The 13,202-nt window shown below is 36.5% G+C and overlaps 1 protein-coding gene across 2 annotated transcripts in view; it reads left to right on the top strand.

The window, feature by feature from the left end:
* Window positions 1–13,202, top strand: part of ANK3 (ankyrin 3) — a 713,837-nt gene that overhangs the window by 673,289 nt on the left and 27,346 nt on the right. Inside the window, exons 37-42 of one of the 2 annotated variants that reach the window (XM_026454835.2) lie at window positions 532–606; window positions 4,185–4,316; window positions 5,210–5,353; window positions 8,383–8,691; window positions 8,959–9,049; window positions 12,339–12,717. In XM_026454835.2, the coding sequence (XP_026310620.1) occupies window positions 532–606; window positions 4,185–4,316; window positions 5,210–5,353; window positions 8,383–8,691; window positions 8,959–9,049; window positions 12,339–12,717 (1,130 nt within the window). The remainder of the gene's footprint in view (window positions 1–531; window positions 607–4,184; window positions 4,317–5,209; window positions 5,354–8,382; window positions 8,692–8,958; window positions 9,050–12,338; window positions 12,718–13,202) is intronic. The other variant, XM_023185582.3, reaches the window with a different exon arrangement.

The following is a 13,202-nucleotide window of genomic DNA, read 5'->3' as shown; positions in this document are numbered from 1 at the left end:
ACTGTTGTGATTGCCTGTGGAGTGACTTAACCGTAGTTTCTCATTATGTCATTGTCATCCGTATGTGCTGTCGTATATACTCTTCTTTCTGCCTTTTGATCAAACTACACGGTAGACAGCTAGGGAAGCATGCTGAAGATATTGGTGTCATTCAAGATGAACAACCTTTTTTTTTTTTTTTTTTTAAATGTGCTAATGGATATGATTCTGTCAAAGTAAAAGCACAGATGTTGAAATCCCATCATGGTGTTTTCACCAACACGACACTTCTGTAACTGTTGTAAACTAGCTAGCTCGTCAGCATGTTCAATCCCATTACATTGAGCATCCATGTAGTCTGACATTTGGCCTGATGCAGGTGAAAAACAAGTGAGCCATGTGCAAAGAAGTGTTCATGTAGGTGACTAGGACACATTTAAGTGTACAGTGTTAGCATTAGTCTCTCTGTAAAATCTGCATACTGCTAAAAGCAATTTTCCAGTATCGTATCTTTCTTGATGATTATTTTAATTAAGAAATTGTAAATCGTAGGTCCACAGAGTCCATGTGAACGGACAGATATCAGGATGGCAATAGTAGCCGATCACCTGGGACTTAGTTGGACAGGTAAGTGTATACACTGCTGAATGAAACAAATTAGTTTCTTCATTTCTTTGTCTTACTCACAAGCAGTTCAATATATATATTTTAAAAATAGAAACAAGCAACTAGTAAAAAACATCTTTATCACCAGTTTTATCTACCCAGAGATAAATACTGATTGTACCTTGTATACTGTGTTTTTCCAAAGCCTTTTCTATGCATATGCACTAAGAAATAGAAATTTAAATTTTTTTACCTTAAATTTAAGCATTTTCTTCACAATGTCACTTCTGTAGTATAGGATAACCTTTTACTGAATAGCAAATTTATCTTGTAGCACAAAAGAAAACACAGCTAAGGCCTATGACTTAATCAAAATTCTTTCACATGGTTTATGTCCTTAGAGCAGCTTTCTAGGCAACAGTTCAATTAACCCATGCCTAGGCTGCACAAATTTTAGTCATTCACTGTGAAGTCCTCTTCACAGTTTTTATGATATATACACATAAAACTCTATTTACCTGATACTCTTCTTTAAGTAAACTCACTTTTATGCTCAAAATTTATTTAAAAGAAAAATCTTATATTACTTTGATAATGGGAAAGGATTCTTTGCATTATCTATGTAAACAAGAAAACAATGACAGTTTAAATTTTGAATTAAAAATTTTTTAATGTGATTTTTAAAATATAAGTATGTAAATAAATACATTTAATTCACAAAAGTTGAAGTCTATAAAATTCATGCCTGTAATCCCAGCACTGTGGGAGACCAAAGCAGGCAGATCACTTAAGAAACACAGGACTAGCCTACCCAATATGGTGAAACACTGTCTCTACTGAAAATACACAAATTAGCCAGGTGTGGCGGTGCATGCCTTTCGTCCTGGCTACTTGGGAGGCTGAGACAGGAGAATTGCTTGAACCCGGGAGGCAGAGGCTACAGTGAGCTGAGATCGCACCACTGCACTCCAGACTGGGTAACAGTAAAACAAAATAAAATAAAAGATAATGAGATTTCGTATCAATTGGACAAATTGGACAATTCTGCATTGTAATTCTGAGCTTAACAGTACCCTTAAAATCCTACCTCACATGAATCAGAAATTTTAAGTTTTGTGGGTTAGGTATATTTTTTAATGCATGGCCAAATAATAAATATTCATTATCATCACATCTAAATTCATCTTGCATACCATTAGCAACATACATTCCATATAGTTATCTCTATTTAATTGGAGACTATGAAACTAGATAATAGGAAGCAATTTCATCTAATTGTTTTTTCCTTTGAATGCCCTCAGTCCCCGTCCACCCCTACCACCACTACCCCATATCAAACCCTCCTCTCTTCATCAACCTAGTCTCTGCTCTCAGGTATACTGCTAATGGCTGGGAGCTGAGTGGAGTTCTGAAAAGATAGGTGGTCTGAGTAATGTTTTGTAGGCAGTTAAGAGTTAATGGTAATTTATTATGTATAAATATTTAGTAATATAAAATTTATATTTTAACATTGGACATTGTAATCTGAAAATATACTGGAGCAAATGTTTGTTTTGCATTATTATATGCCTAGAACTGTTATTTTCCTTAAGCAGATACAGTCAGAGTAAATTTTTGGAGATATGGCATAGTAGCCAGACAAAAAGCCATAAACCTAAAATTCCTAGTGTCAGTGTCTTTGCTCTTTATTAAGTCTCTAGACAATGGATAGAGTTTTGTCATGAAGGCTTATTGGGCAGTAGGAGTATTGTCTCTTAAGACACAGAGATGAAGAACTAAAAATAACTTCTCTAACTAGAATTACTGTATGCTCAATGACAATTATTAAGAATATTAAGCATTTAAGAGAACAAATTTTACATCTGTCCCTCGAAACCACTATTAACATCTTATGTGCTTTTTTTTAAAATAAGAACTTTTTATAATGTTATACATACAATGTAATCTGCTTATTTGTAACTGTGTCTTTCTACAAAATTCGATATTTTCTGATCTTGGTTTTAATGCATAAAAATATATCCAATAGATGTACTTTATGATGGTGGTTTTCCAATTGTGGTTCACAATGCTTCAATGACACGTGAAATCAGTTCATGATTTGTTTTTGTTTTTAAATGCAATATTATATAAAAGAAAATGACTGTGTATTACGTGTATTAAGGCTAATTTTGTTCTGTGGAGATCTGATTTTATTTATGTAAACACCATGATATATAATGTATTTCTAACTGTAGGCCATGATCACAACAGTTGTTTGCAATCCACTGCCTTAAATTAACTCTTATCCTTTTGTTCAACATGCGGATTGTTTTCAATGAACATTCATGTATATAAATCATTGTATACAACTCATATATTGTCAGGGTAAATTTCTAAATGTGAATCACTTGGTCAAAAGATAATGGACTTCATTGAGTCTCTGAATGCATTTTGCAAAATTGCTGGAAGTATTTTGTAAGGGGGATAGAGTCTTGACCAATTCCTTTTCCATGGGATCATTTTTGCCCATTTCTTACTTTTTGTTATCATTTAAGGTAACACACACTTGATAAATTGTTTTAATATAAAAAAAATACAGTGGGAACTAAGTCTCCTTCCCTTCTCTGAGTCCTAAGTTTCCCTCTTCCAAGGCAGCCACTAATACTGAGATCATATGTATCTTTCCAACAACACTCTGCAATTTACAAGATTGAATATGAGTATATATGAGTGTATACAAGTAGATGGACAGAAAGCTGTCTCCCTTTTATTTTTTTACTCAGTAGCTTCATATCATATAAGATGATCTGGCCTGGAGTCATCATATAACCTCCTGTGTGGAGTTTATGAAACTTGAAGGCATAGAGGGTGGAATATTATGTGAGTAAAAGATATCTTCATGAAGATTGCTTAGCACAAACCCTATCAGCATCTCTTGTGCCATATACATGAATTGTGTACCTCTACGTATCTTGTAATTTGCTCAGATTGTAGAGAATTTGGCTGAGTTAAAAGAATCATGCAACATCCTCTTTGCAAACTCCAAAAATCTTTTTATTTTTTTAGCTAGGGTCTCACACTATTGCCCAGGCTGAAGTGCAGTGGCCCAGTCTCAGCTCACTGCATCCACTGCCTCCTGGGCTCAAGTGATCCAACTCAGCCTCCTGAGTAGCTGGGACCACAGGCATGCGCCACCGCACCTGACTAATTTTTGCGTTTTTGTTGTTGTTGTGTGTGTGTGGAGATGGGGGTTTTGCCATGTTGCCCAGGCTGGTCTCAAACTCGGGTGCAGGCAATCCACCTGCCTCAGCCTCCCAAAGTGCTGGGATTATAGGTATGGTCCACTGTGCCCAGCCTAAGTCTAAAAATCTTTATAAGATGGTCTTTAAAAAAAAAAAAATCTGATTATAAGTCATTACCTAAGGAGAGTTAAGTCACAGCCTGCGTATGGTCACTACTTTGCTATGAAACCAAGTATATAAAAATTAATGTCTGAGGCTGTACTTGAGCTTGACTATAAAATTCCCTTTACTTTTTGTGGCAATTGAGAATTACTTTTATGAAACGTGTGTGATAAAAGTAGAATATGCAATCTTAGTAACTCTCTTTCTTTTCTACAGAACTGGCAAGGGAACTGAATTTTTCAGTGGATGAAATCAATCAAATACGTGTGGAAAACCCAAATTCTTTAATTTCTCAAAGCTTCATGTTATTAAAAAAATGGGTTACCAGAGACGGAAAAAATGCCACAAGTATGCCGAAATTATATTATTTTAACTTTCAAAACTGCATAAATGTAATATTTTAGATAAGCCAACTGTTAGGTTCATTCAAGTATTATTCTAATTTTCTGTAATCTTTAATATAGAAAAATAAGTGATCATGAGGTAATAGCAAGTCTTTTGACGTTATACTTGTTTAATTTAGTGTTAGCAGTCTAAACTTCTATTCCTCAGAAGTTTTTTGGAAAGCAAGTAGCAGGGAATTTTTCGCATTTGGCCTGTCATTCTCTCTGTGACCATTAAAACTGCAAAAAATAATTTTAGTTGTTAAATCATGGGACACGGTGATCAGAAACACTCTGAAGTTACCACTATGGTTGGAGGCAGATGTGCAGAGAGGGACAATAGGGTCATATTAGGGGAGCAAATAGTTTTACTCAGCTTGGTTGGCTCTACTGTTGTTGGGTTTGGTTTTGCTGGCTGGTGGGATTGGGTGGTCGTCCTATATTTTGGCAAGTGCCAACCCACAACAATGTGGAATAAATTATTATGGGTTTGCCTGTGTCAACTTGACCTCAGAAAGTCATTAAAATGCTAAGTACCAAATATGAGGGTGACCTATTTTGGCATTCTAAGAGGAAAGGAAGCTTTAGCTTTATTAGATCCCCTTATAACCAAAAGGAATCTAGCTATTTTAAGGCACTGTTCCAGTGGAACACAGCTTTACAAAGTGATTAAGACTCCGACACCTTCCCTGTAGCAGCGAGCATTCCGAGTCCTCTGGATAGGGAGATTGCAGAGATGGAGTAAGAAGGAGCTAAAATGTCAACAGGGCTGCAAAAGCCACGCCTTTGTGTAGATATTGTGCTGACTGAAAGAACATAATTTAATGGAGTTTTCAACCTTTTTTTTCTCCTTTTCAGCTGATGCCTTAACTTCGGTCTTGACAAAAATTAATCGAATAGATATAGTGACACTGCTAGAAGGACCAATATTTGACTATGGAAATATTTCAGGCACCAGAAGTTTTGCAGATGAGAACAATGTTTTCCATGACCCTGTTGATGGTAATTGAATTTAGTGTTTGTTCATATTTATTTAATCATTTGATAACATTGGAAAGTGCAGTCAGACAAGGCAGTCACTTAAAAGCAACTAGACTGTGATTTGCTTGACTTAGTTTCTCATTTTCACAGCATTTTCTCTGCCAGAGTCTTCTGCAAATAAACACTCTGATATCAGAGCAAACTTGGTAAATACCTCTGTTTATATACAATAGAAATCATGAAGTATGAACACCTAAGGTATCTGAAAGAGTTGGTATTTCTAATATTTCATAAAAGTTAAATATCTTTTGTCACTTTTAATTTTTAACCCCCAAACTAGTTACCTCTTTTATTCATATATAGGTAAAACAAATGATGAGCCATTTTCATCAGATAAGCAAGGTATTGAGTCAAGTGGAAGCATATAGTGTACAAATTGTAAGGTAAAATGGCAATTTACTGTTGTGGCACCAAGTATTTAAATGTGCACTGAAAAAATTTAATGTATCATTCAAGTAAGTGCTTTAGTTATTTAGCATTGTTATTTTAACTTCACGAATATGCTGCCATTTATTCTTTGGAAAAACTACTTGATCTCAAAGGCAGTGCAATTTCTAATTCAATCGGCATAGATGTTACTAATAATAATTCCTCTTTCGCATTAGCTTTATTTATATAAAAAATCTTGTCATTTTTTCCTCATTATGTAAATTGGTGCTTTTTTCACCGAAATATTAAGAAAAACATGATACATAGCTTCCTATGTTTTTCAAAATAGTCCCGTCTTACGTTCACAAATGAAAATGTATTCCTACAATGAATTTTTATTTTGTTTTTGAGACGAAGTCTCACTCTCTCTCTTAGGCTGGAGTGCAATGGCACGATCTCAGCTCACTGCAACCGCCGCCTCCTGGCTTCAAGCCATTCTCCTGTCTCAGCCTCCCGAGTAGCTGGGATTACAGGCATGCGCCACCATGCCCGGCTAATTTTTTGTATTTTTAGTAGAGATGAGGTGTCACCATGTTTGCCAGGCTGGTCTCGAACTCATGACCTCAAGTGATCCACCCGCCTCTGCCTCTCAAAGTGCTGGAATTACAGGCATAAGCCACCCCACCTAGCCTCTATAATGAATTTTGAGTAGAAAATTTGATGATGGTATGGAGGCAGGAATAGGAACTAAGGATATTTTTCTACTATTCCATTTTTCAACTGGCAAAGTTAGATAGACTAACGAGAGTCACTAACTTCTAATTAACTTCGAATTCTGCATATATTTTGTGGAAAAATATCTCAAAATTCTTAGAAAGTTTCTGCTTATTAAAAAGTTTAAGTCTGGCTGAGCACAGTCTGTCTCTTAAAAAAAAAAAAGTTTAAGTCAACAAAAGATTTAAAGCATACTTGTTATCCATGTAACAAACACAATGGGTAATGAAGTAAAAAGTGGTTCTTTCTAAGTTTATAAAGACCATAGCACCTTGGAAAAATGCTCCCTTTGAGGCCTTGTCTTACATGCAAGGCCATATATCAGGAACCACATGCTTTTTGCGCTAGATAAATATAGATCATCTTATCAAATTTTAAATTATTGATAAGTTATAGTTTATGCAAGCTTCTTATATTCTTTATTGGGAAAAATGTTTTTTAAGTAACTGTAATGAAAACGATCATCAGAACACAACAGAAGTAAGTAGTGTTGAAAGCTTTATTTAATTTGAACATTTTTAAATTGGAATATCCTTAAAATATAGTCAAAAATGAAAGGGCTTTTTGTTGCTACATCTTAATATTTTTAAATTCCTTGTTCAAAATTTCTTAGGGAAATTTAGAAACGTGTATATGAAGTCATTTCACTAAGGCAGATTATAAACCTCAGCTAGTCTTAGCCAGCTGTTCAACAAGCATCTGGTTTATAGATGACCGTAACTGAAAAATGTTCACTTACCTATAGCAATTTGAGTTTACAACAGCAGCTAAGTTGGTATTTACCTTGGACTGATGGAAAAATTAGACTTTCATTTTGTAGACCAACAATTCAGAAACTGTGCTGCTTTTTTCCTGTCTCTCTCTCCTCTTCGTTGAACTTTTATGAAACTTCCTTTCCTCACCATGACCAGACCACTGTTGACTTTTCTCTCTGCTAAGGCAGAAAAATGCTTCCATAGTCCATGCAGCAGTGTTTAAAACAAGGGATTAGCTCCCCTCTCCCCTTTTGCGTAGGCTGGTTAATAAACTCTGTGTTTCATAGCATTGTCGTGAATATTCAGAGTGCTCCTTGCAAATGGTTTTCCTACTATCTCTGTTGTGTATCATTTCTCTTTATTTGATTCGTGGTTCTGAGTGGACCCTACCACCAACTTCACCAAGACCTTCATGTACTCCTCCACAACCCTTTCATCTTGGTCATACCTGTGTTTGTACAACACCCTAGAACTACATGGAGTCTTTTAAACTTGGTCTGTGTTTTCAATCCTTTTCTTAACATCTTTTAAAATTTTTTTCCCAGTGACGACACTGCTCTAAAATCTAATAATCATTTCTTTCCAAAGATTAAATCCATTTTTCTGTGCTATAATTTCATGTGAAAGAAGAACTAGGTTGCATTGCTCATATGTACAGTTCTTAAAATAAGAGTTGTAGGTAATTAATTACAAAAATTGGTTTCTTGTGGCTTCCTGTATTCAGTCCACCACAGTATGAACTTTGCATGCTAAATATAGAAAGTGATAATAAGTATCTCATATAATGACCACTAACTTTATATTGGATTAGTCTGCATACTCTGGATTAGTGTGCATATTTACTTATTGTATCATAATTTCTAAAACAGAAACAATTGATAGCGTAATTAGTATTCTATTTTATTGGAGTTTGCACTAGACCTTTTTATTTCATTGTGTTACATTTAATTGAACTAAACCGATACATTTATCGACATCAATCTGTAATTCATCATACATTTTCATGCCTGATATAATTTTAGTCATTCCATGTGTTTGTGTTTGATGTATTCTAATTCATTCCAGTCAGTCCAAATGTACTGTCTTCCATAGGTTATCCTTCCCTTCAAGTGGAACTGGAAACCCCCACAGGGTTGCACTACACACCACCTACCCCTTTCCAGCAAGATGATTATTTTAGTGATATCTCTAGCATAGAGTCTCCCCTTAGAACCCCCAGTAGACTGAGTGATGGGCTAGTGCCTTCCCAGGGGAACGTAGAGCATTCCGCAGATGGACCTCCAGTCGTAACTGCAGAAGACACTTCCTTAGAAGACAGCAAACTGGAAGACTCAGTGCCTTTAACAGAACTGCCTGAAGCAGTGGATGTAGATGAGAGCCAGTTGGAGAATGTATGTCTGAGTGAGTATCCTCAATACCTTGGAAATTTGGCTGGGTCCCCAAAAGATGTTAAACCAGCAGAGCCTAGAAAACTAGGAGTAAGCTCTGAACAGCAGGAGAAAGGAAAATCTGGTCCTGATGAGGAGATGACGGAAGAGAAACTCAAATCTCTATTTGAGGACATTCAACTTGAAGAAGGAGTAGAGTCTGAGGAGATGACAGAAGAAAAAGTACAGGCTATTCTTAAGCGTGTTCAGCAAGCAGAACTGGAAATGTCTTCAATTACAGGTTGGCAGAATGAGACATCAAGTGGAAACCCAGAGGCTCCCGCTCAAGCTCGAAGAGTAACTGGTGGGTTACTAGATCGACTGGATGACAGGTATGGCTGTTTCAAAAAAAGGAAAGTGAAACACAGGTTACTTGTTAATAATTTATCTTAAATACGTGCTTTTTAGCGGTGACTACTTCCAAATTACCATTCTAGTTCTGGCATAAAACCTGCTTTAAAGACCAGTTCATTATGCTAATCTGGAAAGGAAAGTGAATTTAAATTTAAATTTAATTCTCAAAACTAGTGAGAGGCTGAAATAAAATGCAGGAAAAATTACATACATGCCCAAGATTTATATGTCATCTTTACTTTAGAATACTATTATTTTCTACTTTGTTACTTGTGTGATTCTTTTCATATAGCCAGTAATTCTTGTTCATTTAAAATAATGAGGTGGGCAGATCACCTGAGGTCAGGAGTTCGAGACCAGCCTGGCCAACATGGTGAAACCTCATCTCTACTAAAAATACAAAAATTAGCATGTGTGGTGGCACGCACCTGTAATCCCAGCCACTCAGGAGGCTGAGGCAGGAGAATTGCTTGAACCCACGAGGTGGAGGTTGCAGTGAGTGGGGATCACAACACTGCGCTTCAGCCTGGGCGACAGAGTGAGACTCTGTCTCAAAAAAAATAAGAATAATAATGAATGAAAGTCCATGTTGTTGAGAAATATAAACATTACTGGTTTTTTCCTAACTGCAAACATAAATATGCTCATTATTAAAACTTAAAATGCAGATTAAACAAATCAATACACCACATCATCTACCAATAACATTTTGGTGGATTTTCTTCTATGCATGATTTTTTAAATGTCTTAAAGTAAAAAGTACAGAGAAGCAAAAAGAAAAGCCATCCATTCTCCTATCATACTAGGAAAAACTGATTTTACATATCCTTCTATTTTTCCACGGGTCCTGTTTTTGATAATTTGAAAGATACACAGTTGTTTATACCAAATAATATTGCCACGATGAATATTTGTCTTTACCCAAAATAATTTCCTGGTCATGAATCTGGTTAATTCTTATACTGGCCTTGCTCTAGAAAGGTGAGAGTCTAGAATCTGAGACATAGGTTCAAATCCCACCACCATTAGGAATGTACTTTGTGATTTGGGATGAATGTCTAAGCTCTAAGAAGGTCACTCTAATTATCTTTAAATATAAGAATACTACTACCTTCCTTAAACAGATTTATATATAGAAAAAGAGAGGATGTATGTCTACCAAATGACTGACACAAACAGTAATTTCTCAGTAGCACTAGGCATTATTTTTATTTACATACACATTAGACTAAAACATATTTTACTTCAGTGACAGCTAGTGATAAACTTAAGTTGGACACAAGTTAAGTTGGACTCAAATCATTACTTATATTATTTCATAACCATATTTTATATTTTTATGTCATTGATAAGCTTCTTGCTCAGTAAAAATTCCCAAAGAGGGAGGTTACAAAACTACTTTTGAAAAATTGCAGGCATGAATGAATTCTCTCTACAGCCTACAAAAGAGACAATTGCAAAGAAGACGACAAATAGTACTTATTTTGATGTTCAGATATAGCCACACAATTTATAGTTACATATCAGGGAATAAATATAGGAAAGGTGTTCATTATTATTAAACCAGCTGAAATTCCTTGTTTTGTATAGGCTCTGCCAGTGAGTTATATAGAAAAAACACTAGTGAATCCCCTGGTTCCACAGAAGGAGGAAAAGGCCAGTCACTTTGCTCCTGTTTTCAGAATATGTAGGGTAGGAGAACATATGCAAGCAATGTGGACTGGGGAGTAGAAAATTAAACCAAAGTCAAATAAAGCTGTATGTTACAAGACCTTCACAGTATGCTTGGATTATTTATCCTTACACATAAAGAATAGTCTTTTAAAAATAAGTATGTTCAGATAATCAGAATCTGATTTAAAGGAATACACACACATATATAAGTATATATTATACATATAAAGCATTGTACTAGTTATTGCCTTCTAGTGGTAATAAGCCAACATGCTAAAAATAATACACAAGCTACAAAAAAAGTGAAAAATAGTCTCTACTGAAACTTGTAAAAAACTTAGAAGTCAATTTGAAAGAAAGCATTGGAAAGGAAAGAGTTTTAATAGTTAAGGGAAAAACAGTTCTCTCAGTAGGTAGAAAAGAGTGTGCAACACTCAACTCACTAGTGAGATTAGCAGAGGTCAAGAGGAGAGAAAAATGAGATTCAAGTAAAGGTATTAGAGTTGGAAAAGTAACGACAGGATTCATGACTGAAAACATATACAAAGAATTGGAATTTGGGGTTCTTGGGGGAACACCACAGTCTTGACCACAGGAATGTGTTTTGTTCTTTTTTGGAGACGGCGCAATTTTTTGTACAGCGGCTCAATCTTTGCTCACTGCAACCTCTGCCTCCCAGGCTCAAGTGATCCTCCCACCTCAGCCTCCCAAGTAGCTGGGACTACAGGCGTGCACCACTGTGCCCACTAATTTTTGTAGTTTTTTGGTAGAGACGTGGTTTTACCACATCACCCAGGCCGAACTCAAATTCCTGGGCTCAAGGGATCCTTCTGCCTCAGCCTCCCAAAGTGCTGGGAATATAGGCAAGAACCATGAGTCCGACCAGCAGGTTATTTTTTACTGGTGATAGAAAAGCATTCTGAAATATCTTCTCCTTTAAGATTGGTGGGCTTGGAACTCTAGGTATGTCCATGAGCCTCTCAGGGACTCTCAGGATCACTCATCAAGATGATATAATTCAAGTAGCTATAGAACTGCAATTTGTATATTTAGATGAGAGCCTAGCTAGGCAATTTGGCAACTGAGATATGGGGGATGTCTAGAAGCTGTGTAGCCCCTCCTGACACCTCACCCATGAGAGCCCCTTACATTTTATTTATTTATTGCGAGATAGAGTCTCGCTGTGTCACCCAGGCTGGAGTGCAGTGGCACAGTCTCAGCTCACTACAACCTCCACCTCCTGGGTTCAAGCAATTCTCCTGCCTCAGCCTCCCGAGTAGCTGGGATTACAGGCGCGTGTCACCACATCTGGCTAATTTTAGTATTTTTAGTAGAGATGGGATTTCGCCATGTTGGCCAGGCTGGTCTTAAACTCCTGATCTCAGGTGCCTGCCTCAGCCTCCCAAGCTGCTGGAATTACAGGCACGAGCCACTGCACCCAGCTACATTTTAAATCCAGTGGCCACACTTTTCAAACTTTTCTATTTTATGCCTTCAGAAGTAGTCAAAAGACACAGTTCTTAAAACTTTAGTTTCTGAAACCTGTATTCAGGCATATGTTGCCATTGTAAATTTGCAAATTTTCTTTTGCAGCCCTGACCAGTGTAGAGATTCCATTACCTCATATCTCAAAGGAGAAGCTGGAAAATTTGAAGCAAATGGAAGCCATACAGAAATCACTCCAGAAGCAAAGACAAAATCTTACTTTCCAGAATCCCAAAATGATGTGGGAAAACAGAGTACCAAGGAAACTCTGAAACCAAAAATACACGGATCTGGTCATGTTGAAGAACCAGCATCACCACTAGCAGCGTATCAGAAATCTCTAGAAGAAGCCAGCAAGCTTATCATAGAAGAGACTAAACCCTGTGTGCCTGTCAGTATGAAAAAGATGAGTAGGACTTCTCCAGCAGACGGCAAGCCAAGGCTTAACCTCCATGAAGAAGAGGGGTCCAGTGGATCTGAGCAAAAGGTATGTCATCTGGTCATCCAGTAGCAGTCATTGAAATGGAAAGTATTGATGCTTTACTTCTTTGGATTAATCTTGTAGCCCGGGGCCCAAGGTTTTTTACAATTTCTAAATTATAAATGTGTGAAATTGTAGCACTAATGGTGGAGGTAAAGAAAGTACTGAGTTAAACACATACATAAAAAAAACTTATGAGTAAAATGTCTGCCATTTGATTATACCTTCATTCATTGTACAGTAAAAGGGAATAAGTATCTGTTTAGCCATTTTTAGGAGGGACAAGAACCAGAGAGACGTTGAGTAACTAGTTTAAGACCCAGTATTTTATCTGGGATTTAGGTCTCCTAACTCCCACTCCGTGTTCTTCCTTACGGGAGGAGGATAATCATTCTGATCCTTTCTGGCTCCTTGGCATAAACAGTCTATAGCATCTGACCCATCTAAGTTCTATTCTATATGGTCTGTTGTCTGAAAGGGTGTTTTAAAAA

This window comes from Piliocolobus tephrosceles, chromosome 9 (assembly GCF_002776525.5).
Source record: "Piliocolobus tephrosceles isolate RC106 chromosome 9, ASM277652v3, whole genome shotgun sequence".
In the NCBI taxonomy this organism is placed as follows: domain Eukaryota; kingdom Metazoa; phylum Chordata; class Mammalia; order Primates; family Cercopithecidae; genus Piliocolobus; species Piliocolobus tephrosceles.
This window is presented reverse-complemented; position numbering and strand designations above follow the sequence as displayed.